This window comes from Beta vulgaris, chromosome 2 (genome assembly GCF_026745355.1).
Source record: "Beta vulgaris subsp. vulgaris cultivar EL10 chromosome 2, EL10.2, whole genome shotgun sequence".
In the NCBI taxonomy this organism is placed as follows: domain Eukaryota; kingdom Viridiplantae; phylum Streptophyta; class Magnoliopsida; order Caryophyllales; family Amaranthaceae; genus Beta; species Beta vulgaris.
The window spans coordinates 447,228-474,349 of NC_079203.1; the positions used below are offsets into that span (position 1 = coordinate 447,228).

Consider the following 27,122-nt stretch of genomic DNA (forward strand, 5'->3'; position numbering starts at 1 on the left):
GAAAACTTGTTCATACAAACGAATCATCACTTTCAAACGAGTCGGGTGGTGCTGTGGTGGCGCAGGGGTGGAGGTGGGGTGGGAAGATAGAAGGGGGGTGGTGCTGTGGTGGCGCGTGGGTGGGGGGGGGGGGAAGAGGTGAGGTTTCAAAAATCGAATGGGTGGGGAGGAAGCTGGCGAGGTTACGGGGGTGGGGGAGGGAGGGTGGGGGATTGCGGTGGGGGTGGGGCTGCAGGGGGTAGGGTGGGATGGGTGGAGGGGTGAGGGTGGTGGTGGGTGGGGTTAAGGTTAGGGTTAGGGATTGAAATTAGGGGTTAGGGTTAGGGTAGGATTAGAAGTTAGATCTCAGTATTTAGCTAGGTTAGTTAGGTTAATTAGAAATAATTAAAGTTTAACGAAGTTTAAGACTAACGATGTTAACCCTGTTAGTCATTAAGAGCATTTGAGTGTATTATTATAAAACTTAGGGGTATCTGGTAAATTTTGAAAATATGGAGAATACCAGGTGAATTTTTTGAAAACTCACGAGTACTTGATGAAAAAATCGTAATTTTTATTAAACAAACAACCCCCTACATATCAGTATCATTTATAACCGTCTACCAAATAGGCCTTCGAGTATTACGTGGCGGATATAGTAACTTTACATATGACAAGTGACAACGCCATCCTTGCCAAGTGCGTTTTCAGGCTGGAAGACTAAGGCGCGTAATAATACGCTAACGTTACCTTGGAAATTGAAACAGCCGAGAATATAATTCGTGTGACTTTCCCATTAAAAAGATTTTACTTTCTTTCATCTTCGATAGAAAACTCATAACTCAACTACTTACACTGCACTCAATACATAAATCTCTTCTGCATGTCATATTATCATGCAAAAACATCAACCATGCAAAAACCAGAATTAAGCAGTAACTAAAAGTCTAAAACACATTGTTAATCTAATAGGAGAGAGAAAAAATTCCCAGAAAAATCTCTAGAATTCAGCGTTCGATCAGATTCTGAGTAGTAACATCAGAAATTAAACTTTTTGGGTGCAGAAAAACTGGAAAAAAAAAAGACACAGAAAACTGAAAAGAGTGATGAATGAGTGAGTCTATTATGTGTATGAGTTGTTTTAGCCATTAAACTATAGAATATACATATATAAATAACACAAAGAGACATCAAACATAAAAAAATACACAGAATACATAACACATATTGATTATTGACCTCCTCTTATGAAAGCACATGGCTACCTCTTAGCTTAGATTTATTATTATTATTAACAACTCTTTTCTCTCTCTTTCCTACTTAGATTGGACTTAGTACTACTACATTTTCTGGGTATTTTTTAAATCTTCTTAATTAATTAAAATTAATTAACTTAATATAATTGTTTCTCTCTGTAATTGACTGATAATTTCAAGACATGTTTATGACAAATTATCAGATCTATACACCCTCTAAATAAAAGTCTCTTCCTGTTCTTTGTTCTTCTTCTTGTTCCATTATTTCACCTGCCACCTACAAATATTAATTAGTACTATATATTACTAATTACACTCCTTAATTCAAACTTTTTTCACAGATTATTATCTTTTCTTTCCACCTTCTTATGTTTGTTAGCTCATCATTGATAAATCCCAATTTCCCAGGTTAGAAACCTTTTACTTTTGCTTAACTTTTTTTTTCTGATGTTCTTATTAATTTTTTTATCTTAATCCAGTTTTCTGATTGAGATTTTATTGGGTGACTTTGTTTGACTTATGATCAATGTCTAACATTTGGTGGGCAATCTTCATTTTCCTTTTATTATTTTCTCTCATTTTGATTGTTTTCTGATTCAAGATTACTCCTTTTTCCGAGAAAAATTATTGGGATTTTAATTTTTTTGCCAATTTTTCGAATTTGCTGAATCAATTTTTCAATTGTATTATATTCATTTTTTTTTTTTATATTCTGGTGATTTTTGTCATTCAGTATTAATATGAGTGAACGTTAAATCATTATTTGATATTATCAATGGTATCCAGTTTAATATGCATATGGATTCAACAGTCAGTTTCTATAATTTTCTTGTTTAATTTCAGTGGGAAAAGGGGGAAAAAGCAGAAGAAAGTTATATTTTTTGAGCTGTTTTTTTTAGATTTTTCTATTAGTAAATGTTTAGCATATTGTTATATTGAAGGATTTTATTCCAGAAGTAAACTAGTAGTAGTAATAATAAAGAGTTAGTTGTTGATGAATTTTTTTGTTGTTTGATGTTTTGTCACAGCAGAATTTTGGTTCTTTTTTTTTTTTGTTTATCAGGACAATCCTGAATTGGAAATCACCCTGAAGAATTCAAGTGTTCTCCTTGATTTTTTTTGAATCTCGAAAATCCTCCTAGAAAAAAGTATGAAGAAAAGTGCCCAAATGGTTGTACCAATAAAATTTTCATTGAATTGAAAGAAGGGTTATATAGAATTCTGAGTAAAAATGGAGGATCAAATAGTGGATGATCATATGGAAGTTGAGGAAGCTCTGATTCCGATGTGGCCGGAGGATGTAAACGAAGCAGGGAGTCAATTCAATGTAGATAGGCCAAGAGAAGATCAAGATATGTTGAAAGAAGTTGCAATTAATGTGGGAGAGCCTCAAGAAATTGATTTAGAGCATCTAAATGATATGACAGACCACAGTGATAAAGGTTCCTCTCAATTGACATACCTTGTAAAGCATTGGGAATATAAGCAAGCGAATGCAGTTCGCCTCTTAAGAGAAGAGCTTGATCGCCTTAGCAAGCAAAGAGAGGAGGTTGAGTTAAAGAGATTGGAGATATTAGAGGAGCATCGTTTTGAGGAAGAACGAGTAGGGAGTGACAGCAGACTTCCTGTTTCGGTGTTGGAGGAGTTATATGGTTTTTATAAAGTTGTTCCTAAGAAGAAACTCGATTCACCTGTTGAAAGTAAAGGGATTGAAATAGATGCAGAGTATGATACTGTTGTGTATTGGAAACAAAGAGCCATGGTCTTGGAGAAAATGTTGAAGGAGAGTAGGCAAAGAGAGCAGACTCTCTTGGAGAAATTGGATGAGAGTATTAAGAATATGGAAAAACAGTCCACACCGGTGGAAGAATTGTCACAGATGCTCAAAAGGGCGGATAATTTTATACATTTCATTCTTCAGAATGCACCTATTGTTCTTGGTCATATGGTAAGGCCAGAAAGATCTAAAATTCTATGATCAAATATCCATTTGTATGGCTAAGGGAGCATATTCGCTAAGGCTTTCACGATGTGCATTTTTCAGGATAAGGAGTTGAGGTATCGTTTTATCTACAATCACTACCCAAGCTTTAAAGAGGAGGTAAGAAGCTGGTGTGCTTTTGTAAAGTTAGTGGCTTAAAGCTTTGTCCTCAAAGCTTGATGCAATACTCAACAAATGAGGACTTGGCTGTATATCTATGTTTCCTTTTGTTTCAAAGCATCTATTTGCAGGAAACCGGTGCGGCATCCCTCAACTTCCCTGATTTTTTTCAGGATATTATAGGAAAAACGGATACTGAGATCTTTTCTGGTGCTGGAGTGAAAGAGTCTCTAGACTTCAAGCGAGAAGTCCTAGAACGTGGTTTACCTGGAAAGCGAGAAATCACATTTGAAACTGAACTTTTTGGGTCCAAAACGTTTTTGATATATGTGGAACCTGTGTTTAACAAGGCAGGGGAGACCATTGGTGTCAATTACATTGGAATGGACATTACAGATCAGGTCAGTTTCCGTTCAGTAGGAGACTTAAAACACCATTATAGTGCCTTTCTAATAAATATGTTTTTTGATTTCTCAACAGGTCAGGAAAAGAGAAAAGATGGCAAAGCTCCGAGAGGAGATAGCTGTACAGAAAGCCATGGAGACTGAGCTGAATAAGACTATACATATAACAGGTTTGGTGGGAGTGTATTTGAGTTCCTAGTCATACTTAATGTTTAGCATATGTTTGCTAAAATATGGTTTCAATAATTTCACAGAGGAAACCATGAGAGCTAAACAAATGCTTGCTACCATGTCTCACGAAATAAGATCACCATTGTCCGGGGTTGTTAGCATGGCTGAGGTTTTAGCCACCACTAGACTAGACAAGGAACAAAGACAATTGTTAGATGTCATGATCTCTTCAGGAGATTTGGTCCTCCAGCTTATCAATGACATCCTTGACCTGTCAAAGGTTGAGTCAGGTTTGATTTAATCACTCTTGATATTGGTCATTTTCTGGGAGGGCTGGTTCAATGGTTTACCTTTAGTTATGTTATCTGAATTTTGTAGAACTTCATTTTTTGTTCTTTGTCATTGGATTTCAGGTGTTATGAGATTGGAAGCTACCAAGTTCCGACCGAGAGAAGTTGTAAGGCATGTGCTCCAAACAGCTGCAGCATCTTTGAAGAAAATGCTAACACTGGAAGGATATATAGCAGATGATGTTCCTATAGAGGTAGAACACTTTTCCCATGTAATCCAAAGTTTACTCTGTAATTATTTTTATCAATGACGGGCCATAAGTGGTTTGTGATATACCTATGGGAGCTGCATACATGCATGTCCACCACTCTCCTCACCCTGTCCGGATCACGAGCCTATATAGAGGCATTGTTTTATTATTGATGTTATATCCGCTGATGCTTGAAGTTTTGGGGATGTTTAAGAAGACTTTAGAGTTCAAGACACATTGCCTTAACATACATGCAAATCATCTTGACTTCCCTATGTATCTGTTTCAGGTGATTGGAGATGTTCTTAGGATTCGACAAATTCTCACTAATCTAGTAAGGTACTTATGGAACACCCCTTCATTGGTCCACACATCTATCAGTTTGTCTGTCTCTACTTTTCTGCTTCTCAAATTCTCAAGTAGTTCGACCAAATCTTGTCCTGCTCAACTGTTGATCTGAATATATACACCAGTCACAGTATAGAAATGAATCATGTCCTACCAACCCTAACGTCTATAATCTACACGTTTACTTTTCATGTTGGGTTTGTTGTTCCATTGTTTATACCTTCCATGTTCGGCATGCTTATAATGAAGTTTCTTCTGCAGCAATGCCATTAAATTTACGCATGAAGGTAAAGTTGGCATAAGTCTCTATGTGGTACCAGGGCCATATTCTGGAGAGGAGGATCACGAATTTGACAAAACCCACACTGGAACCAAGGAAAAGGATAATTCTGATCAGTCTTATGGGGATGCTCCTTATGAAAGTAATGAGAACCAAGACGAGGGTGGCGAACCACCTTCAAAAGACGAAGAAAGGCACACTGTTACATCTCCAACAACAGTGTGGATACGCTGTGATGTATATGACACAGGGATAGGAATTCCAGGTAAGCCTTTGTACTTCTTTAGTTACTCCTTAAATTGTTTTACAGCATTCACTAAGGTATTAAGCATCTATACTATGTTACTAAAACAAAAGCCAGTAAAGTTGACTTCCCTCTCAAAGTTCCCACCTAAATGAGTTGGTTTCCCTCCCAAAGTTCTCCTAAATGCATCAAACTTTAGTAATTGATTGGATATGATTTTGTTTAATTAGTAACCATTTTTAAAATAATTTAATTAGCAGTAAGCCTCTTTTTTTTGCCAAGCATTGCTTGGGTATTACCCAGCTAAATATATTTCAGAATCCATGGCAAAATCACATGTTGATCAATGTTATAAGTGCTTATTTGATGCTCATTGTTTCTACTTTTAGCTCCTCATACATATCCCTTAGGGACACATTCAGCATTTTCCATAATTATATGTGCAAACTAGAGTTAGAATTCAATAATTTTGATTCTCAATGAATCTTGTGTGTGACAGAGCATGCTTTGCCTACATTATTCAAAAAATATATGCAAGCTAGTGCCGATCATGCTCGAAAGTATGGAGGAACTGGACTAGGCCTAGCCATATGCAAACAATTGGTAAATTTTACTTTTACTTCTGATTTTCATTTTATTATTATTATTGTTATCTTCGAAGTATTGATTCTGTTGCCTAATTCCTAGTAATACTGTGACAACTTCAGTCATGCTCTTGGTATTATCTTTGAAAATTTGCAGACGCCCTGAAAATCTTGATTATCTATATTTATCTGTTTCTTTTGCACAGGTTGAGTTGATGGGCGGTCATATGACAGTATCTAGCAAAGAGCATTGTGGATCAACATTTACATTTGTCCTTCCATATAGGGTATCTGTCGTATCCGATGATGAATCTGATGATCCAGATGAGCTTCCAGATACTACTAGTCATCATGATACATCAGCTAATGATGATCATACTGCTGGATATTTCCAATTTCAGCCTCGGACATTGAGTTCTTCTATGTTGTCTCTTAGTGGATCAACCAGGAACCCGGATCTATTACAAAGTAATTATGGATATAGTATGCTGTCTGACAAAAGCCCAGTGCCAGAAAATATTAATGTGTTCTCTCCTATTCCTTCCACTCCAAACGAGTTTGAAAATGAGCAGACATCACCTGAGAGTTCTTCAAGGCATAGTGGTGATAATGCTGCTGCTGAGACTAGTGGTAGAAATGATCAGTTTGTCGGAAATGAAAGGGATATTGGAGAAGCCCAAAGATCATCTAATAGTATGGAGGTTGGGCCCAGTGCAAGTGGTGGTCAAGGGGTAGAGAAATTACATGAAAATCAAGAAGCATATCAGACTTTGCAGACGTGTGATAGAAGTCTGCAGAGTACTGCAAGCAGTGATCCAGAAGTAAGCAGAGCTGAGGAAAAACCTAAAATCCTCCTTGTAGAAGACAATAAGATCAATGTGATGGTGACAACGTCGATGATGAAACAATTGGGTCACAGCATAGAGGTTGTGAATAATGGAATTGAAGCCGTTCGTGCTGTTCAAAATCGTACTTATGACCTTGTTTTGATGGTATTTAACACTCAATCCTTTTTTGTATCATTCCCGTCCTTTTATAATCATGAATTAGTTTCCATCCAAAATTTCCTTTTCTTTTTCTTTGAAGGACATGTTTCTCTAAAGATTTTTGACCAAAAAAATTGCATATTTCCTAATTGCCAAATAGTTGGTTGTGCTAATGGTATAGTGGGGAAAATTGGAAAAGAAAAAGTAAAGAAGCTTCTATTCATCTGATTTTAGATGAACTGATATTAATTTAAATTCATAAATTTGATTTTTTGTGCTGATTAAGGGATGTTTAAATTTCTGCAAATAATACATTCAAAATGATATTAGTTGAAGAAGATCAATCTTCTTTTGTGGTCTAGAAGATCACAAAAAAGCAGGCTATTAAGGAAACATAAACGTATGTGTCTTTGAATAGTACTGACAGATCTAATTATTATCTGTATAGAGGTTTGCTTCTTGTAATTTAGCTAGATACTTGGTCCAGCAATTGCAAAGCACAAGAGTGGTTTGACTGATCACAAGCTATGTCTGCAGGATGTGTGCATGCCAGTAATGGACGGGCTTCAGGCTACAAGAATTATTCGTTCTTATGAGGAGACTGGCAACTGGGATGCTGCTGCAGAGGCAGGAATTGATCAACCCATGCATTTCCAGGATTCAGCATTGAATTTTCAGGATTCATCAAGAAGAATTCCGATTATTGCGGTAAGCACTTGTAATTCCAAAAGCAAATAGATGAAATAATGTTAGATGTTGTGAAGATTATTTTTTTAAATTAATTTGGTGAATGCAGATGACAGCAAATGCATTATCGGAGAGTGCAGACGAGTGCTATGCGAATGGGATGGATTCGTTTGTGTCGAAGCCTGTTACATTTCAAAAGTTAAAAGAGTGTCTTCAGCAGTATTTGCCGTGAGGCCTTGTATATTCATTCATCTGTACAAAAGTAAATTGTTTTTTTTCTTAGGAAAGTTTTGTAATCAAATGTATCATGCTTTTAGGAATGAGCAACATCTGTAAATTTTTTTTTGTCAATTCTTTTACAAGTGAAGAAGAAATAAAAGTTTGCAGTTTATAGCTGAATGAGTTGGAACTTGCATCAAGCAAGGCGGTTTCATGAGTTTTGACTCTGAATATTTCCTTGATATATAGTTTACTGATGAATATAGTAGGATAATCCCAGAACATGCATGGGGAATGTTAGTCAGACAATTTTTAGTTTGGCGAAAAATTCTGATAAATGGTTAAATTTCTTTTTACGCGAAGCTTATGCTGTCGAACAAGCTAAGCTGCATTTATTTCTGCATATTTGTTCAAAACCTACTGATCTGTAAAATCAAATTCTGATGCATCAGAGAATCAATGGTAGAGCTCCCCTGAGGTTCCCTTGTCTCCCCCCAAAAGAAAAAAAAAAGTACAGAGGTTGTGTCATTTGTGGCCTGTTAATTTCCGAATCATTCTGATTTATCAAACATATCAACTCAATGATAATTACAATTATCAGCACTTTCAGTATAAGCTTCAATAATCTGATGCTTTCACCAATTTTTTTCCTTTATATAAGTGGCTAATTGTTATGGTTGAGCTGCAGCGGGGGACTAACTAACGTGATCAGCCGAAAGAATTGCTTCTGCAGAAAACACCAAGTTCTCTTCTGTCTGATTCGAACAGATTGGTGGACTGGAAGGGGCATCAGTATTGTTACCACTGGTATTGGATTGATCAGTTCTCGCATTTCTTTGTGCTCTGCATCTCATTTTTCCTGATTATGTCACCTTCTTACTCAAACACCGGTACAAGTATCAAATACATGAATATTGTCCTAGTAAAATTGAACGAACATGGGTGCAGGAACATAATATTCATGCAACATATTTTTAATTTTATACAACTTTTGTGTAAGATAATCCAAGTGTATGGGTGAATATGAATTTTCAGGTAAGGATTTCCTCCCTTAGCTTGCACAAGAAAAAAAAGAAAAGAGTCAAGGTAATATAGCTTATAAATTTTAATGGTTAACATCATTCACTTCAACTGACAAGAGTAAACATTTTCTCTTGCCAATTACTTCTACAAATTCTTAGCTAGATACTGTGATCATTTTGATAATCTGACGGGTGGCTAATTTCTTCAGTAGCTGCTGAAGCGAGGGGCTGACTAACATGATCAGACGAAGGAGTTGTTCCTGCAGATAATACCAAGTCCTCTTCTGTGTGATCTGTCAAGGTTGATGGCCTGGGAGGAGAATCAGTATTGTCAACACTGTGGATGGACTCATCAATTTTCACATTTCTTGCGATCTGGACTTCGTTGTTCCTGAAAGTATGAGATGCCATGTCTCGTTGCAGAAAAGCTTCAGCTAGATCACGGGCTTTGCTCCTTATTGAAGCGGAGGAGTAAAGCCAGATACGTTTGTGTTCATACAAGAATGTTGCTACATAGATAAGGAGAGACATTCCTGAAGCAACTCCAGCTATCATGAATAGACCCCAAAAATTGTCAAGACTCAGACTGCTGGAAGCTGCTACCTTGTTACCTTCATCTGAAACATTATACAGTGGCATACCCCATGCTTTCTCCATTGCCAGCATATTATCACTTTCTACAAGGTCCAATATTTCCCTTGAAACATCAGGGGCTAAGGAGGAACCTTTTGGAAATGCCTAGAAGCCAGTCATGTTAGAAACAAGGTTAGTAATGAACATCAGTATATCATATGCTTGTCGGCCAAAATATAATGTAATTTTTTACAGAAATTATCCATGGTAATCCAGTATCATAAGCCATTTACCAAAATAAACCAACTTAATTGACAGTTTACCCTGAACTTGAAAATAAAGAAGGTCAATGAGACCGAGACTTTCGAGAATGACAACTTAATTTACAGGCCACAGAGTTACCATGGATAATGATTTCCTTTTTAGTCATTGAACAGGAAGCACTTACAAATCCAAAGCCTTCAGCCTTGTAAAGAGGTTGAACCATTATATATTTTGTAGAATACTTTGCAAGGAAAAGCTTCATGTAGGGGATTTCATCAAAAACAGCTGCAATGCCCCCATTTGAGTTACCTTTTGAAAGAAGGTCGTCTAAATTCTCTGAAGTGTTGTAGGAAACAAGTCTTGATTCATGAAAACCTTTCTGTATTAGGAGTCCCTGGACAAAGGAACCCTCTTGAAACCCTACATAAGCCTCTTTGATTATTAGCTCATGTACATCTGTAATACTAGGCTTCAACCGTTGAACAGTTAACATAGAAGTCAAGCTGGCGGTGTAGCTTTGAGTTAGTACAAACACTACAAACACCCAAATAACCACTACAAACCTGGACAAGTTACTCAATACATTCTCTCCTGCACACATAGAGCAACAACAAAATTCAATACATTATTCATCATGCATCTTTCACACTCTATAATTACAAATGCAAAGTGGGAAGTTTACTTTGTGCAAAAACTAGCATGGAGAATGAGTAAAAGAGACTAGTGCCAGCCTGCTGTGATGGAGGTCCACGAAATTCGTTATTTACTCGATGTTCAAGGACCCAAATAGAAAAAGCTATGATAATAAACGCCGATAAACTAGCCACCCATAGATCCCAAGTTAACGGCTTCAAGAACACCCATGCATTTCGCCTCTCATTTCTAATAGGAACGACCATTGTCACACCAGATTCAGTGTATGGCAGTGTAAAATCCACATATTTTGATCTGTTAGCAGTTATAGTAATGTCTCCCACAACGATGTCAAAGTTCTGCAAAATAACAGACACAAACTTTATCAAAAGAACCCACCCAGGCAGTAGGCTGAATATAGCAGTTAGTATTACTACTTTATAATATGGAATAGTACCAAAGGGGAATACTTATTAAATTCATTCAACTCTACCTGAAGAAACACCTGGTGTACAGAATAATCATAGGAGTCAGACGGTCTACCATCGCGACCAGGAATCAGATGATATTCATAAAGCCTAGAATACCCAAGTTTGTCCATAACAGTGTCAAACACATGAATGCAGAAACCTGTGACAGTTAGGTTCCTCGTAGTCTTATCTAGGGTCACATTCAAAAGTTCCTTATAAACAGGCTTGAAAGGAACTCCGACTCTCAACTTCTTCCTACCCACTAGTTTAACCCAACCTTTCGGAGCTAATGTCGTTTCTCCTGGCCAAATAACTGCTCTGAGATTATGATTGGAAGAATTCAAACTTCGCACAAGTTTTTCCTTAGGAGTCCAAAATCCAATATCTCTACTGCCACTACCAATCACATTTATGATTCTGTATGTTGATGAATTTAGTTGCCTGTCAGGTAGACTAAATTGTCCGGAAAGGCCACTGAAGCTAGTATTAAGCATTGCCAGTAGAAGTTTTCGCCCAACAGAGGAGACGCCTAAAGTATTTAGATCAGTAAAATTTGCAAACATATCTTTCTTCTGGAAACCAAAGTTTAGATTTCCAACTGATTCTACTGCCTTGGCAAGTGCACAAGCTGCATCGTAGGCCCATAGTCCAGTTATACTAAGCTTCATGTCTCGGAATTTTTTATCCCAACGACTGTCAAAGTCCCTCAGATTATCTGTTTGTGGAACATAAGTCTTTAAGCCAATAACTCCTTGCATTGACTCAAGCACACTACTATCTAGCGAGCCTAACTCGTTGCTTATGCCAGTTGTTGTTATCCAAACAAATCCCTCTTCCATCATTTCTAGCTCATTTGCTCTTAAGAACAGGCGAGAAGCAAGATCAGAAGACATGTGCACAACAAACACACTTGTCGACATACTCTTCAACTTAACAAGTTGTTCGCGAATTTGATCATGAGTGGCAAATGAAGGTATGACTCCATGATAGGGAATATGAGCACCAATTTGCTGCAAAGCATAGGTCAAGTAGGGTATAAAGCCTGTTCCATAGTTATTGTCTACATAGATGGGAACAATCTCTCGCCATCCAAAAGTGTGCACAAGAGCACTTATGGCTTTTGCTTCAGGCAAAATATTTGAAGCTGTACGGATGAAGTAGGAGCTTTGGACAGAAGAAAGAAAAGGGCTTGTTGCAGAATATGAAAGTATGGGAACTTGAGCTTCTTCTCCTAGTTGTATTATAAACTCAGCCTCCATAGATTTTATTGGCCCCATTATTGCCTTGACTTCAGCATACTTAAGAAGATACAGAGCTGTCATAGGAGAGAGTCAACCACATATATTTACTTAGAATTTTGGAAAGAACGAAATGATAAATATCTATATATTTGCAGCTACTCCCTCTTAACTAAGAATATGAAATAATAACTCAAAAAAGAAACTAAAAAGTTCCCAAGTCCAACCTTCGTTTCTATAATTAGTGATACTTCAGTTCTCCACATACTATTTTGCATTATTGCTTGTGGGAGCGGGTCCTGCTCCCAAACAACTAAGGGTGTAAATTGGATGGACTAGATCGGACTTTGCCAAGTTCAAATTTAGTCCGAAGATTTTTGGACTCGGAAATTGTTGATTGATTTTAAGCTCCCTTCTTGCAAGCGGACTCTAAAAAGTCCACACCAGTCCAATCCAGTCCAAATGGTCGGATTGGACTGGACTAGAAAAAGTTCGGACTTGATTGATTAATCATGTTTTTTTTCCCTAAAATAAGACAAAATATTTTTTCTCCTATAATAGGGGAAAGCACAAAAATGCCTGGAATTAGAGGAAGAATTAGGAAGGAAATCAATCATATAGGGGATAAGCTAGAATTAAGGAGTTTGTACTAATAAAAAAAGTGTACTTCCTAATAAGAATTAAAAAGTAGCGAGAAAAAACTTGGTGGGTGGGTGAGACCCAACTTTAGATATAAAGAATAAAAAAAAGTTAACAAGTAATCAGAGAGACCCCAAATTGAAAAATGCAACTATTATTATGAGACAGAGAGAGTACTACAAATTAAGGATTCGTAGAATCCGTAACTCCTTCCCCTCATCCCTCATCCCTAGCACACCATAAAGGGAAACAGTTGACATAACAATAAATATCAATAAGTGAAAATATTTTCGAAAAAAAAAATTAAATAAGAAAAAGATGTAGCCATGAATTGCATACCTGCTGAAGTTGCACCAGCAACACTGTCCTTTGGATATACCCTGGTATTGAGGACTATCCTGGTGTTGTACTGTTTATTAGATTTATAAAACTCAGAAAGTGCCAACTTTATGCAGTTCAACTCCATCTTCCTCATGTTGTTACCTTGTTCATAAATCACCCCAATATTCACAGCCACTGTTTTATTCTCTAGTGTCTTCTGACCTGCTACCTTAGTTATCACAGAACAACAGAGTGCACAGAACAAGAAAATGAGCCACATTGGCAATCCTTTCAACATTGAAGCTTTCATTTGACTCAACTAGAGTTATGCTATCATAATAACTCAACAATATTAGCACAACTTACCAAATTTGAAGAAGATATACTTCATTTACAGAAACTAAGAAAGGCCCCTATTATTTTGGATGATTGTTATTTATTATGTGGACCTCTTTGGAAGAGAAGACAAATAAAATTTAAGCTAATTGTCAATTACAATGACTTGTATTAAATGTGTTTACTTTTTACATTTGAGCTTCAAAAGTTGAAATCTTTGATTCTTCTTGCATGGGACAAAAACCAACTCAGCTGTTGGATATGTCTTTTATTTGAAAGTAAGAACTAAAATCATGCAACCAATGTGCAAACAAAATGTTAAATTTTGGGTGTTACCTAATAGCTGCTTTCAAGCAAATATAATGACAAAGATCATTTCTTTCTCTTGCATTGACTCTTCATTTTGCTTGCCTTGATTCTATCTCTACTGTCAAACATCAAACAATTATATTTATCTAGGATGAATTTGTCAACATTTTAAATTGATGGAGGCAAAAGACAGAGTTATCTTTCTCTTTTCGACTGAGTTGATTCGATTAACTGTAAGTCTGTAAGTTAATTCTTTAACTTCTAACTGTAATTTAATGCTCTAACTTCCTATTAAAATGCTCTAACTTCCTATTAACTGTGTTGCATTGCATTTTAATAGGAAGTTAGAGATCAGACGAACTAACTAGTAACACATAATTATATTTCGAAGATTTCTTTTGAACACTGATCATGATTTCATTGGCTATATTTAGTATCATTCCATCACTAACCATAAGTCCATAAGCTTTACATTCACAAGTTGGTTTTCGAGCATTTCAACTGGTAAAATGACTACAGAAAAGTGAAATCAGCATCCAAACAGAGCTAATAAGTACTATAATTCAAAATTAGTAATTGAAACTATTACAAGGCTAATGTATTTATACTACTAAGTAACTACAATTATAACAAACTAAATCTTAACAACTAATCAACTAACAACCTAATAAACCATAATTCCAACATACTCTATATACAAGAGGTCGCTGCACTTATCTAGTCGTTTTTACTCTAAATCAGAGCATATGTATCAGCATTTAGCAGTACCCTCGGGTGTTTCAATCCCACTTGAATTTGGATCAATATTCTCTGATGATGGAGTTGATTGTCCTTCAAATTTACTGAAGCCTCTTTCAGAATTGTTCCAATAGCTTGACGGACTTTGCAAACATGGACTGTTTGATAATGTACCAAGAGAGCTTTGATCTCTCGGTTCACTTTTTCTAAATGTGTGGGAGCTGAGATTCCTTTGGTCATAAATCCTGAACAATGTTCTAATTCTACTCCAAACTGAGGAACTCTGATTAGACCATATGTTCCTATGCTCTTTAAAGAAGTTAGCCAATGATATGATAAGGGCAAACATTGCTGCAGCTACCGCGATTGTAAATAGGCCCCAAAAGCTCTCGAGACCAAGACTATTAGAAGACAATGACGCATTTGAATCAGGACAGTTGTTTTTCTTACACCACTTATTCTCAATAGTTATCATTTCTTCTCCTTCTGTCACAGTTAGCACTTTGTGGGAGACATCTAATCCGAGAGGAGAACCTTTTGGGAAAACCTACAAGACGAGGAGCATCCAAACACATATGAAAGCCAGTAAGAGAAAGACATACAAAAAAAATGAAAGAAAGCGAAAACAGGCTTACAAATCCAAAGCCATCAGCCTTATATGTAGGTGGAACCATAGTATACTTGGAGCAATATTCTGCCAAAAAGACCTTCACATACGGAAGTTCATCAAATGCTGCTGAAATACCCCCTCCTTCTGTTCCCTTAGTCATAAGTTCATCCAAGTAATGTGTAGCGTTATAGGACTTCAATTTTGAGCCATTGAAGCCCATTTGTATTAGTAGTTGCTTGACAAAGGAGCCTTGTTGATACCCTACAGTTTCCCCGCTTCTTATAAGCTCTTTTACGTCTCGAATGGTAGGTTGAAGCTGTTCCACTGTCAGCAAGGAAGCCAAACTGGCAGTGTAGCTTTGTATAAGGATAAGCACCACAAAAACCCAAATAATCACCACAACTCTTGTGAGGTTGCTAAACACATTAAAACCTGAAGAATCACAGAAGAATAAAGAGTTATAACTTACGATACTTAATCGATCCAAAATGCACTTGAAAGACTTGATGGTTGCAAGTTGCAACAATAATGTTGTGATCCTAACAATATCTTCTTCTAGTTAAATCAATTGAATGTAATTAAATTGAGAGTTACATAGAGGAAGATGAACTCACTATGTGAGAAAACCATTGTTGAGAAGGAGTAATATAAGCTTGTCCCAACCTGGTGCCCTGGTGGTCCTCTGAAATCTTCATTTATCCGATGTTCAAGCACCCAAACTACAAATGCAATGAAAATGAAGGAGCAAAAAGTTGTAACCCATAAATTCCATGTCAAGGGTTTGATAAAGAGCCACGCCCGAATTCTGTTATTGCCTTTTGTAGGTACAATCATTACAACACCAGATTCAGTATATGGAAATGTGAAATCTACATTCAATACCCTGTTTGCTCTAATTGTTACATCTCCCACCACTGCATCAAACTTCTGCAAACAAAAGACAATGTATTACTTAGCAAATTAAGCTTGTAATTTTCAATCAACTGAAAATAAATATGACATAAATACAGTTTTGCTGATTAAAGTCAATATCTATCAAAACATCTAAAGGACTGCAGCAAACAAAAACTGCGTAAAGAATCACAATCAATTGCGATTATTTGATTTTATACGAAAATAAACCAACAAGCCCAATCTAAAATGAAATTAAAGTTGAAGTTTCCTCCATATTGTGCCTAAGCACAATATGCATATTCTGCATTACCTTCTGGTAGACTTGATTTACCAATGTATCATAACTAGGTTGGCCACCATGCTCGCCAAAAGGGATATACTCATAATGAACCAAGTACGGTAGTTTGCTCATTACAGCATCGAATATGTCAATGCAGTAGCCAGTAACTTTTGTTATATTGGTGTTAGGATCTTGAGTGACTTTCACAAATTGAAGAAAGCCATTCTTTATTGGAACTCCAATCCTCAACTTCTTTCCATTTGGTGAAACTACCCAGCCTTTCGGAACAAAACGAATTTCCTGGCCATCTAATGGACTTAAGGACAATATTTGAAGTGTTATATACATTGTTATTTGCTGAAGTTGGCTCCTTAACAAATCCACTAGAAGGCATCCAGTAACCAATGTCTTCTCCTCCATTACCCACCACATTTATAAGCTTAAAGGTTGAGGATTGAAGCTGTCCATCAACCAGAACTAAGTTTCCGCTTAGACCTACAAATTTTAATCTTAGAATTGCTTGGAGCAACTGTGAACCAAATCGGGAGACTCGAATATCAGATATATCAGTTGACAAACTGGCTGCATTGTTAGCACTCTGCTGAAACGTGAAGTTAGTAACACCCACTTCTTCCACAGCTCTAGCAAGAGCAATAGTTGCATCATAAGCCCAAAGTCCATGAACATTCATTCTAGCATTTAGTACTGCAGGATTTTCTTGCTGGAATTTCCTTTGCCATCTGTCAGTAAAATTTTCTAGTTCCTTTGTTTTGGGTACATAAGTCTTCATCCCTAGTACTCCCTGCATAGACTGTATTACAGGAAGATCCAAAGACTCTAAGACATTGGCCATCGTGTTCGTGACAATCCAAACATAGTCTTCATCCAACATATTTATCTCTTTTGCTTTCAAAAACAACCGAGATCCTATAGAAGCTTCCATGTGAACTAAGAAGACACGAGTGGACATAGATTTCAACCTATATAACTCTGCTTCGATTCGATCATCAGTGGCAGCTGATGGAATGACACTCTTGTATGGGACTCGGATCCCAACCTCTAGCAAAACCTCAGCCAACAAAGGTATTATCCCACTACTATATTCATCAGCAACAAAGATAGGAACAACTTCTCTCCATCCAAAAGCTTGCATAAGGGCACTGATGGGTTGTACTTGGGTGGATTCATCTTGTGTAGCTCGAATAAAATATGGGTTTTGTTACAACGGAAGCGATTAACAAAGCAATAAACTCAAGAAAGCGAATAAAGAACACACAAGATTTAACGAGGTTCACTATCAATTTGATAGCTACGTCCTCAAGGCAGGGGAAAAGATTGTTTCACTATGAACGAGATGATTACAAGTACAATAGGCAAGATTCAATGATATTGAATCTCAAAGACTCTCTCTAATCTCCTCTATTGTGTTTCTCTCTAATCTCTCTCTCTAATTTGTGGTAAAACCAGCTACAATTAGGGCACTATTTATACCCTCATTGAAACAAAACCGGAGAAAACGCGTTCCGATAGGTGCGGGCGCACCACCTTTTGGTGCGGGCGCACCGGCTTCTGGTGCAGGCGCACCAGACAAATGTGCGGGCGCACCAATGCTTCTGCCTCTCAACTGAAATCCGTCGTGACGAGTGTGCGGGCGCACCCCTCCCTGGTGCGGGCGCACCTGACCTGGTGCGGGCGCACCTTACTTGGTGCGGGCGCACCACTCGCGCTGATCGCAAGTCATCGTTTCACAAATCTCCACCTTGACTTGCATCTACCACACAACTCCACCTCAAAACAATCAACCAAACATGTATCTCTTCAACAGTACTCGAGATACACTTTCCCCTCCTGCAGTTGCATCTTTAACCCGATGCCGGGCTTGCCCACTTTATCCCGGGGCCGGGATTGCCTCCACCTTGAGGCACAACCTCTCACAAGATCAAATGTGACTATCAACGTTCAACAAGTCCAAGCAATGTTTGAACTTGCGAACTGGAACTGGCTTGGTGAACATATCAGCTGGTTGTCTGCAGTCCCAACTTTCTTCACCACTATCCTCTTCTCACTCCTCAGAAAATGGTACCTTACATCAATGTGTTTAGTCCTATCATGGTGCACCTGATCCTTAGCAAGACAAATAGCACTCAAGCTATCACAATACACAATAGCACGATCATGGTGAAGACCCAGATCACTAACCAGACCACGTAACCATATACCCTCCTTTGCTGCAGCAGTCAAAGCCATGTACTCAGCCTCCGTAGTAGACAAAGTCACTGAAGACTGCAAAGTAGCCTTCCAACTAACCACAGAACCTCCTAGAGTGTATACATACCCAGTCATCGATCTTCTAGTGTCTATATCACCTGCATAGTCCGAATCAGAATATCCGGTCACCAAACACTCAGTATCATTCCCATAAATGAGACCCACATCTGCCGTTCCTCTCAAGTAGCGGAAAATCCGCTTCACTGCCTGCCAGTGTTCCTTCCCTGGTTGAGTCATAAACCTGCTCACAACACTAACAGCATGTGCTAAGTCTGGCCTAGTGCAAACCATAGCATACATCAACTACCAACAGCACTAGCATACGGAACCTTAGACATATACTCTTTTTCCTCATCAGATTGAGGAGAAAGCACAACAGAAAGACGAGCATTTGCAGCAGCAGGAGTATCAATAGATTTCGCAGTACTCATACCAAACCTGTCAAGTACCTTCAAGATATAACTTTTCTGAGAAAGGAAAAGTTTCTTCCGTCCATGATCCCTATAGATCTCCATGCCAAGAATCTTCTTTGCTCTCCCAAATCTTTCATGTCAAACTCGGAACTCAGAAGCTTCTTCAACTTCACCACGTCTGACTTCTTCTTTGCTGCAATAAGCATGTCATCAACATATAACAATAAGTAAATATATGAACCGTCCTCCACCTTGCTATGATAAACACAGCAATCATATGGACTCCTGTAAAACCATGCTCAACCATGAAGCTGTCAAACCTCTTGTACCACTGTCTAGGTGACTGCTTAAGTCCATACAAGGACTTCTTCAGACTGCAAGCAAACTTCTCTTTTCCTGGAACAACGAACCCCTCTGGTTGACTCATCAGAATATCCTCCTCCAACTCCCCATGTAGGAAAGCTGTTTTCACATCTAACTGCTCAAGTTCCAGATCAAAATGTGCTACCATTGCTAATAACACTCTAATAGAAGTATGACGAACCACTGGCGAGAAAATCTCATTGTAGTCGACCCCTTCCCTCTGACTGAACCCTTTTGCAACTAGCCTGGCTTTTATCTGACACTTTCACCCTCTGAAGTTCCCTCTTTCCTCTTGAAAACCCACTTGCAACCAACCACCTTACGACCCTGTGGTATCCTCACTAGTTCCCATGTCTGGTTCTTGTGAAGAGACTCCATCTCCTCACTCATAGCAACTAACCACTTAGCTGATTCGTTACTAGAAACTGCTTCCTTGTAGGACATTGGCTCAGGTGACTCAATATCTTCAGCTACATGTAATGCATAACCAATCATCTCCTCTACACAGCAGTTTCGGCCAGGAACATTCCTGCCCTCTATCTGTTCAATCAGTCTCTGGCTTCTTCCTAGGTCGTTTCTGACCTTCAACAACAGTTTCCTCATGATCAGACTCAACATCAGCTGTTTCATCAACAACAGCTACATCCCTCTGACTAGTCTCCACAATGGGAGAACTCACTGGAGCCTCATTATCCTTCCCCTGAGTTCGAACCTGTGGAGTAGGATCTGGAGCAACTACTTGCTCAGATCCTTCATCTGTGCTCTCATCAGTATCACCTGCAGGTTTGTTAGCAGATACAAACATAGTGTTTTCATCAAAAGTAACATCTCTACTAAGTATAACACGCCCTTCTGATGGGGACCAAATCCTGTAACCCTTCACACCATCTCCATATCCCAAAAAACAACCCTTCTTAGCCCTTGGTTCAAGTTTACCCTCATTCACATGATAATAGACCATACAACCAAAAACACGCAAACCAGAATACTCAGCACTTCTCCCAGACCATACCTCATAAGGTACCTTGCAGTCAATACCTGTATGAGGACCACGGTTTATCAGATAACATGCCGTTTTCACGGCTTCACTCCAGTACTTCCTAGTCAACCCTGCATTAGAAAGCATGCATCGAACTCTCTCTAGCAAAGTCTGGTTCATGCGCTCTGCAACACCATTCTGCTGTGGTGTTTTCCTGACAGTGCGATGTCTCACTATCCCGTGCCCTGCAAAGCTCATTGAACTCATCATTAACAAATTCTAAACCATTATCCGTACGTAGCCTCTTAACCTTCTTTCCTGTCTGATTTTCCACTAAGACTTTCCATTGCACAAAAGTCTTAAAAGCCTCTCCCTTATGCTTTAAACAATAAAGCCAACAGTACCTGGAGAAATCATCAATAAAAGTCACAAAATAACTGAATCCTCCTATACCTTCTACCCGAGCAGGCCCCCAGCAATCTGAGTGAATATAATCCAGCGTCGCCTTAGTTATGTGCAGCCCCTTCCCAAACTTAGTCCTGTGTTGCTTACCCAACACACAGTGCTCAAGGTTCTTCACCTTGTGGCCACAAAGAAGGTTCATCTTGGATAATATCTGCATCCCTCGCTCACCCATATGCCCAAGTCGTCTATGCCACAACTTAGTCATCTCCTCAGAACTTGTAGATGCAACATTAGCAGAACCAGTCAGAGTAGTACCTTGTAACACATACAGAGTACCCAACTTAGTGCTCTTAAGCACCACCTTCGAACCTTTCCACACACATAGTTCCCCATCCGAGCCAGAAAAAGTAAACCCTCCTTCATCTAAGACACCCAGAGAAATCAGATTTTTCTTTAACTGTGGAACATGTCTAACATTCATCAAGTACGAATCTCACCCCCCAAAGTCTTTATCTTGATGGAACCCCTTCCTACAACCTTACAAGCAGCATCATTACCCATAGTAACATTACCACCATCACAAGACTCATAAGAAGTAAACCAATCACGATTTGGACACATATGGTAAGAACACCCCGAATCTAAAATCCAACGATCAGACGGACTAGGCATATCAACAGCAGCTAATGCTAGGTCCTCTTCGGAGTCATATTTCGTATCCTGTTGTGCAATGTTAGCATTGGAAGCTTTAGGATTCTTGGGACATTTATTCTTCCAATGGCCAGGTTCTTTGCAATAGTGACAGACATTCCTAGGATTGGTCTCTTTACCCTTAGAATTTTTCTTCTTCTTAGGACCCTTCCCCTTAGCCGAGTTCACCACCAACCCACCCCTGAATCTCCACCACTCTCAGTCGTTGCCGCCTTCTGGCGCAACTCCCTAGTAAAAAGTGCTGACTTCACCTCCTCTAGGGTCACAGTCTCTCTCCCAACAACAAATGACTCAACAAAGTTCTCATATGAATGTGGAAGTGAAACAAGCAAAATCAAAGCAGCATCTTCATCCTCAATCTTAACATCTATATTACGCAAATCAAGTAAAATAGTATTAAGTTGATCTAAATGATCTCTTAGAGACGTACCTCCTTGCATACGCAAGGCAAACAGCCGTTGCTTCAAAAGCAACTTGTTGGTGAGTGACTTCGTCATGTAGAGACTCTCCAACTTCGCCCACAGACCTGCCGCAGTGATCTCATCTGCAACTTCTGTGATCACATCGTCTGCCAAGCACAGCAAAATCGTGGAGTGAGCCTTCTCCTCCATCGCCTCTAATTCGGCCTCGCATAGGGCCTCCAGCCGCTCCACTCTTGTCACTCTTGACAAGAGGTTTCCAGATGCCTTGTTGCTTCAACAAAGCGCGCATCTTTATCTGCCATAGCCCAAAACTGTTCCTCCCCGTAAACTTATCAATCTTTGAGTTCATCGTATTCATCTTCCCAAAACCCTAACGCTGATTTTAATCTCAAGCTCTAGATACCAAGTTTGTTGCAACGGAAGCGATTAACAAAGCAATAAACTCAAGAAAGCGAATAAAGAACACACAAGATTTAACGAGGTTCACTATCAATTTGATAGCTACGTCCTCAAGGCAGGGGAAAAGATTGTTTCACTATGAACGAGATGATTACAAGTACAATAGGCAAGATTCAATGATATTGAATCTCAAAGACTCTCTCTAATCTCCTCTATTGTGTTTCTCTCTAATCTCTCTCTCTAATTTGTGGTAAAACCGAAGCATACAATTAGGGCACTATTTATACCCTCATTAAACAAAACCGGAGAAAATCCGCGTTCCCGATAGGTGCGGGCGCACCACCTTTTGGTGCGGGCGCACCGGCTTCTGGTGCGGGCGCACCAGACAAATGTGCGGGCGCACCAAATGCTTCTGCCTCCTCAACTTGGAATCCGTCGTGACGAGTGTGCGGGCGCACCCCTCCCTGGTGCGGGCGCACCTGACCTGGTGCGGGCGCACCTTTACTTGGTGCGGGCGCACCACTCGCGCTGATCGCAAGTCACTCGTTTCACAGGTTTTGTAAAGGTGACAAGAAATGACTTGTAAGGGAGTAGGAAATAATGGGAACTCGAGATTTTTCTCCAAGATTGGCAATGAATTGAGCCTCTGCTGATGTTTGTGGTCCAATGATTGCTGCAACTTGTTCATTCTTCACTAAATCCAATGCTGCATTGTCAATGTGAAAGTAGACTGAGTATCTCAACAATAATGGCCACTTTCAGTAGGAAGTTCCTCAGTGCAAATGTGCAATAGCTAAGTGTTGTGACTTGTGACTATGTATGTATCTTGTGTCTATTAAGCACCATGCAACATCAACTATGATATGTTACCCAATATCTATACAAATATATTACCAGGCGTGCGAAAGAAAGTCTATGCGCCACGTGAAACGTATCGAACACGTGACCTTTGAAATGAAAAGTAAGAGGTTAATCATCAATATATGCTTTTGTTGTCTAATGTTTCAAATAAAATATGATAAAGTCTTGTAATAATTAAAATTAACTAAACAAACTTAAACAAGTATATACATCTCTAACACTTTTATTACGTAACTTACAAGAGAATATTGATGCCATATTCTCTTAGCACAATTCATTTTAAGGTGTTGTTTTCAAACTCAAACCTTTCAATTTTTTTCTTAACTTATCACGTCACGACCTGAATTTTTCGATTTCTCAATGGACAAAAAATATGAAAAGTGGCAAAATAAATTATAAAATTTAAAAATAATAATATATTTGTTTATTGTAACTGACCCAAGACATCGCTCGGGAGAAAAAAACTAGTTTTTTTTATTAATTACAGTTCTATATATATTAGTTAACATATTTCATTTATACTCACTCTTATAAGATCAAGTTACCCAAATATTATGATTAGTTAACATTTTTCTATTAGAAGTTAAATGTATGCATGGCATCATGGTCATGTCCACGGACATAAAATATAAATGTAAGATGGCGTTACACAAGAATTGTAGATAATGTTTTGAGTGCAACGTTTGTGAAGGATGCATGAATTATGCCTTGAATATGTTCGAGGAAATGCGTGGTCGCAGGCCTGCCCGATTGAGTCGGGCAGTGCCATTCGATCGGGCGGGGTTGTAGTTTAGCACGGGTACTTTGCAGAGCGCATGATGGCTTCGGCCGGGTTCGCCCGATCCGGCGTAAATATCGAACATACAACAACCGGGAGAGAGTCGCCCAATCGGGCCTGCGTGCAAATTTGGTTTGGGAAAAGAGGCCGTCCGACCCAATCGGGCGGTAGTCTATTTTGACGCGAAATGCGTTTTTCCTAAGTGGGGTATAAATAGGTTTTAAACCTAGTTTCTTTATACTACAAATTAAATCTTAATTACTCTGTAATCTGATGTTTGTCTCCATCAATAAAACTATTTTCTCTCTGTCCGAAACGTAACCAACACACTGTTAGTGAACCACGTTAAATCTGTGTGTGCTTTTCTTTGTTTTACATTCAATTATTTGTTCTTTATTCTCATATATGTAATAACAAAGAAACCTTTGGCACTTCTTGGAAGACTGACCTCTTGGTCTATGAAGCTCGTCATCTCTCCGGTCAATTATTCAAAGTTTAATTAGTAAAATATATATATATATATATGTATATCCTTGGTTTCTCCATTCAACAAGAACATATATACAGGACTTGGACTGATCTTGAATTTTACTATTACATTTAACTATATGGTTTCAGCAAGAATTTTTCTAGTCAATATAGACTACTATTCTTCAAGTTGTCTGATTAGAAGTAAAATATACTCACATAATCGATCATCTATTACATATATTACGCAATGCGATAATGAAAACAGCCCTTTAAATACAACTCCCCGTCACATCACATTGAAGCCAATGAACAAAACAAATTAGAGACAACTCATTATTTTACAGAAAAAAATAAAAAACGAAAGGGAAAGGCAAGATATGGAGTCAACTCCGCAAATATTGTGATTATGCTTTTTTTTAGGAGATATTGGGGTTAAGCTTAATGCACTTAATCTAGTTAAGTTTTCGCCACTAAAGAAACTAGAAGAATGACTAAGGTAATGACTAATGAGAAAATAAAACTAATCTTGTCAGAAATCCCAGTTATGACTAGGAAGAGTTTGAAATTGACAACTTCTAATTTAAGTACTAATTATTAGGCTCGGGCTATACCCCGAGTAAGAAAAAAATTTCATTTATTAATATAATACTTTATGATAATTACACTAAATACAACTTAGCCTAGTGGTTAAGACTTTAGTATATGTACTTGAGGTCTCGGATCAAACCCTATGTACGCAATTTCTAATATTTTTTATTATACATGGATTAAATGAGCTAAAACTCCTTAAGCAGAGCGTCACGTGGCATAGTTTCTTGTTTATGTACGTTTTTTAATATATTTGTATAGATTAGATACAATTATAAGACCTTATGGTTTTTTATTTTTGAAATACTAAACAATGGTGTTATGATGGATTAATGGATAAGCTTCCACTTTTCGTTTCAAAGGTCGCATGTTCGATATCTTATACAACATTTTTTTTAATTGAGGGTTTTACTTGTAAATAAAGCATTTACATTACAGCTTTAGAGGAAAGTGCCACGCGGCACACAAACTTTCTTATGAACACCTTTTAATATATTAGTATAGATATCATTGTAAATTGTTGGAATGCACTTAATTTATTACGCGATTTTTATTAGTTTATCTATTTTTTTTTTAAAGGTTATCTCTTATTAGTTTACGCACTTCTTTTGTTTGTATTTATGGAATGATCAAACAATATTATTAACTTTAATACAATATGCCAATAAACTAATACTTTCTCATTCTTTCTATTATCCACATACATATTTCTCATAAAACTTTGTCGAGAGTATTGCTCACACGTGAGTTAGAAATTCATTATCCCATATTGAAGAATTAGAGATAATGACTAACGTATAAATTGTTGGGCTACTCCACCTATCACCAATTGATTTTAAGATGGAACCACGCCAACCTCGTATGTGATCACTCTCTCCTCCGATGTACATGTAAACTAATATGAAATTTAATAATTCATCTAGCTAGTCAAATAAAGTACTACTTAACTACTGTTTCATTATTAAGAATTAAGATTGATTATCGTCAGAAACTTAAGAGTTGCTATCTAATATTTATACAGATGAAGTGAAAAAGCCAAGTACATAGGGCGATGAAATAATAATATCCCTCTATTTGGAAATACATGCATGAAGGAAGGAAGGAAATCAAAAGGTATATCACTTTAAAATTTGCCTGAATGATTGACATGCATTTGAGAGGAGCTAGAAGTTTTGGTGCATAACTTGTCTTAGAACAATCTTTATTCGGCCAATAACTTAGCTTATGTGAATTTTAAACCACTATTCGGATTATAAAACAAATTAAAGCTTGCAAATTAAACAATTAACAGGCTAATCAGTAGCTGTAACATAACATAATAGATATGTACATACGTACGTACGTACCAGCAGCAGAAGGCATAAGAATATCATGTTGTTTCACATCTCTAACATGAAGAAAAATCCTAGTCTTGAACTGAGGATGAGCAGCATAAAAATCCGAAATCGCCATGTTTATGGAGCTTAATCCTATCTTCCCTTCCATGCTTTCCTTGTCTAACACAACCCCTACTTTCACTTGCACTGCTTGGGCTTGTGCAGCAACTAATGTTAAGGATTTGAAGGAGTTGTTTAGGCATAAAAAGCGTACATAAATGAAAGCTGTTAATAGCTTTGATGATGTTTGAGTTAACTTATTCATCGTCATCTTTTAAGACTAATTAGCTAGAGTTTTGGGGTGATATGTGAATATGTGATATGTCTCAGATGATGGCGCATTCCAACTAATCGGGTTTTATAGTTGATATATATATTGGCTACTACGTAACAAGTACGTATAGCATAGATCAAATCACAATACCTATAAGAGGATTAACATTTTCAGAGTATAATATGTATCATTGATAAGTATGATGTAGGATATTTTACTTGTCGTTAACGTCGATTTTATATATGAATTTGCTGTCTTAATCATCTATCCTTGTTTGATCCTTTCAACGTACGTCTAGATTATAGAGTTCGAAATCTTACCTCATTTAATTTGACTTGTCAAAATATAAGAAACTTTCTTCAATCATGCTAGAAAATAACTTGAATCAATACTACCTCAGTTCCATACTTTCGTTGTTCCTTTTACCATAATTAATTATTATTATTCCAATTAGTATCATTCTTCTATTATATACTTCGAGTTTAGTATTAAAGGGGTTTGAGTGAAATCATATTTAAGGTCTCAGTTAAGCAAAGAGAGAGGGGGATGTACTTCGAGTGACGTTAGAGTAGAACGATAGTTAGAGTTAGAGGCAACTGTTGGTGGGGACTTGAGTTTAATTTGTCGAGTAACTTGGCCCGAATTTATAGTAGGATTTAAAAAAGTCGGCCAATTATAAAAAAAAGT

At 37.8% G+C, this 27,122-nt stretch overlaps 3 protein-coding genes across 4 annotated transcripts; 1 reads left to right on the plus strand and 2 right to left on the minus strand.

The window, feature by feature from the left end:
• Positions 1-801: 801 nt before the first annotated feature.
• LOC104906009 (histidine kinase 5) lies at positions 802-7,980 on the plus strand. 2 transcript variants are annotated; one of them, XM_010694688.4, is made up of 13 exons: positions 802-1,643; positions 2,299-3,183; positions 3,280-3,336; positions 3,468-3,737; positions 3,817-3,910; positions 3,995-4,201; positions 4,325-4,455; positions 4,742-4,791; positions 5,062-5,345; positions 5,824-5,927; positions 6,115-6,900; positions 7,432-7,602; positions 7,691-7,980. In XM_010694688.4, exons 2-13 carry the CDS (start codon positions 2,467-2,469, stop codon positions 7,811-7,813), a joined length of 2,994 nt encoding a protein of 997 aa, XP_010692990.2. In that variant the 5' UTR covers positions 802-1,643; positions 2,299-2,466; the 3' UTR covers positions 7,814-7,980. The 2 variants fall into 2 exon arrangements, with proteins under 2 accessions (XP_010692990.2, XP_010692991.2); XM_010694689.3 differs by having other exon boundaries at positions 3,510-3,737.
• A 778-nt stretch (positions 7,981-8,758) lies between these two features.
• On the minus strand, positions 8,759-13,304 carry LOC104906008 (glutamate receptor 2.2). Its single transcript, XM_010694687.3, has 5 exons — positions 12,979-13,304; positions 10,786-12,077; positions 10,342-10,651; positions 9,844-10,250; positions 8,759-9,560 (listed from the first exon to the last, which is right to left on the minus strand). The coding sequence occupies exons 1-5, from the start codon at positions 13,268-13,270 to the stop codon at positions 8,982-8,984; spliced, it is 2,880 nt and encodes a 959-aa protein (XP_010692989.3). The 5' UTR covers positions 13,271-13,304; the 3' UTR covers positions 8,759-8,981.
• An 898-nt stretch (positions 13,305-14,202) lies between these two features.
• LOC104906046 (glutamate receptor 2.7) lies at positions 14,203-26,474 on the minus strand. The gene is given in 7 exon segments (XM_057392398.1): positions 14,203-14,890; positions 14,979-15,385; positions 15,568-15,880; positions 16,158-16,419; positions 16,421-17,347; positions 22,649-22,793; positions 26,132-26,474. Coding segments are annotated over 7 exon segments (2,889 nt in total). The 5' UTR covers positions 26,433-26,474; the 3' UTR covers positions 14,203-14,356.
• Between the last annotated feature and the right edge of the window lie 648 nt (positions 26,475-27,122).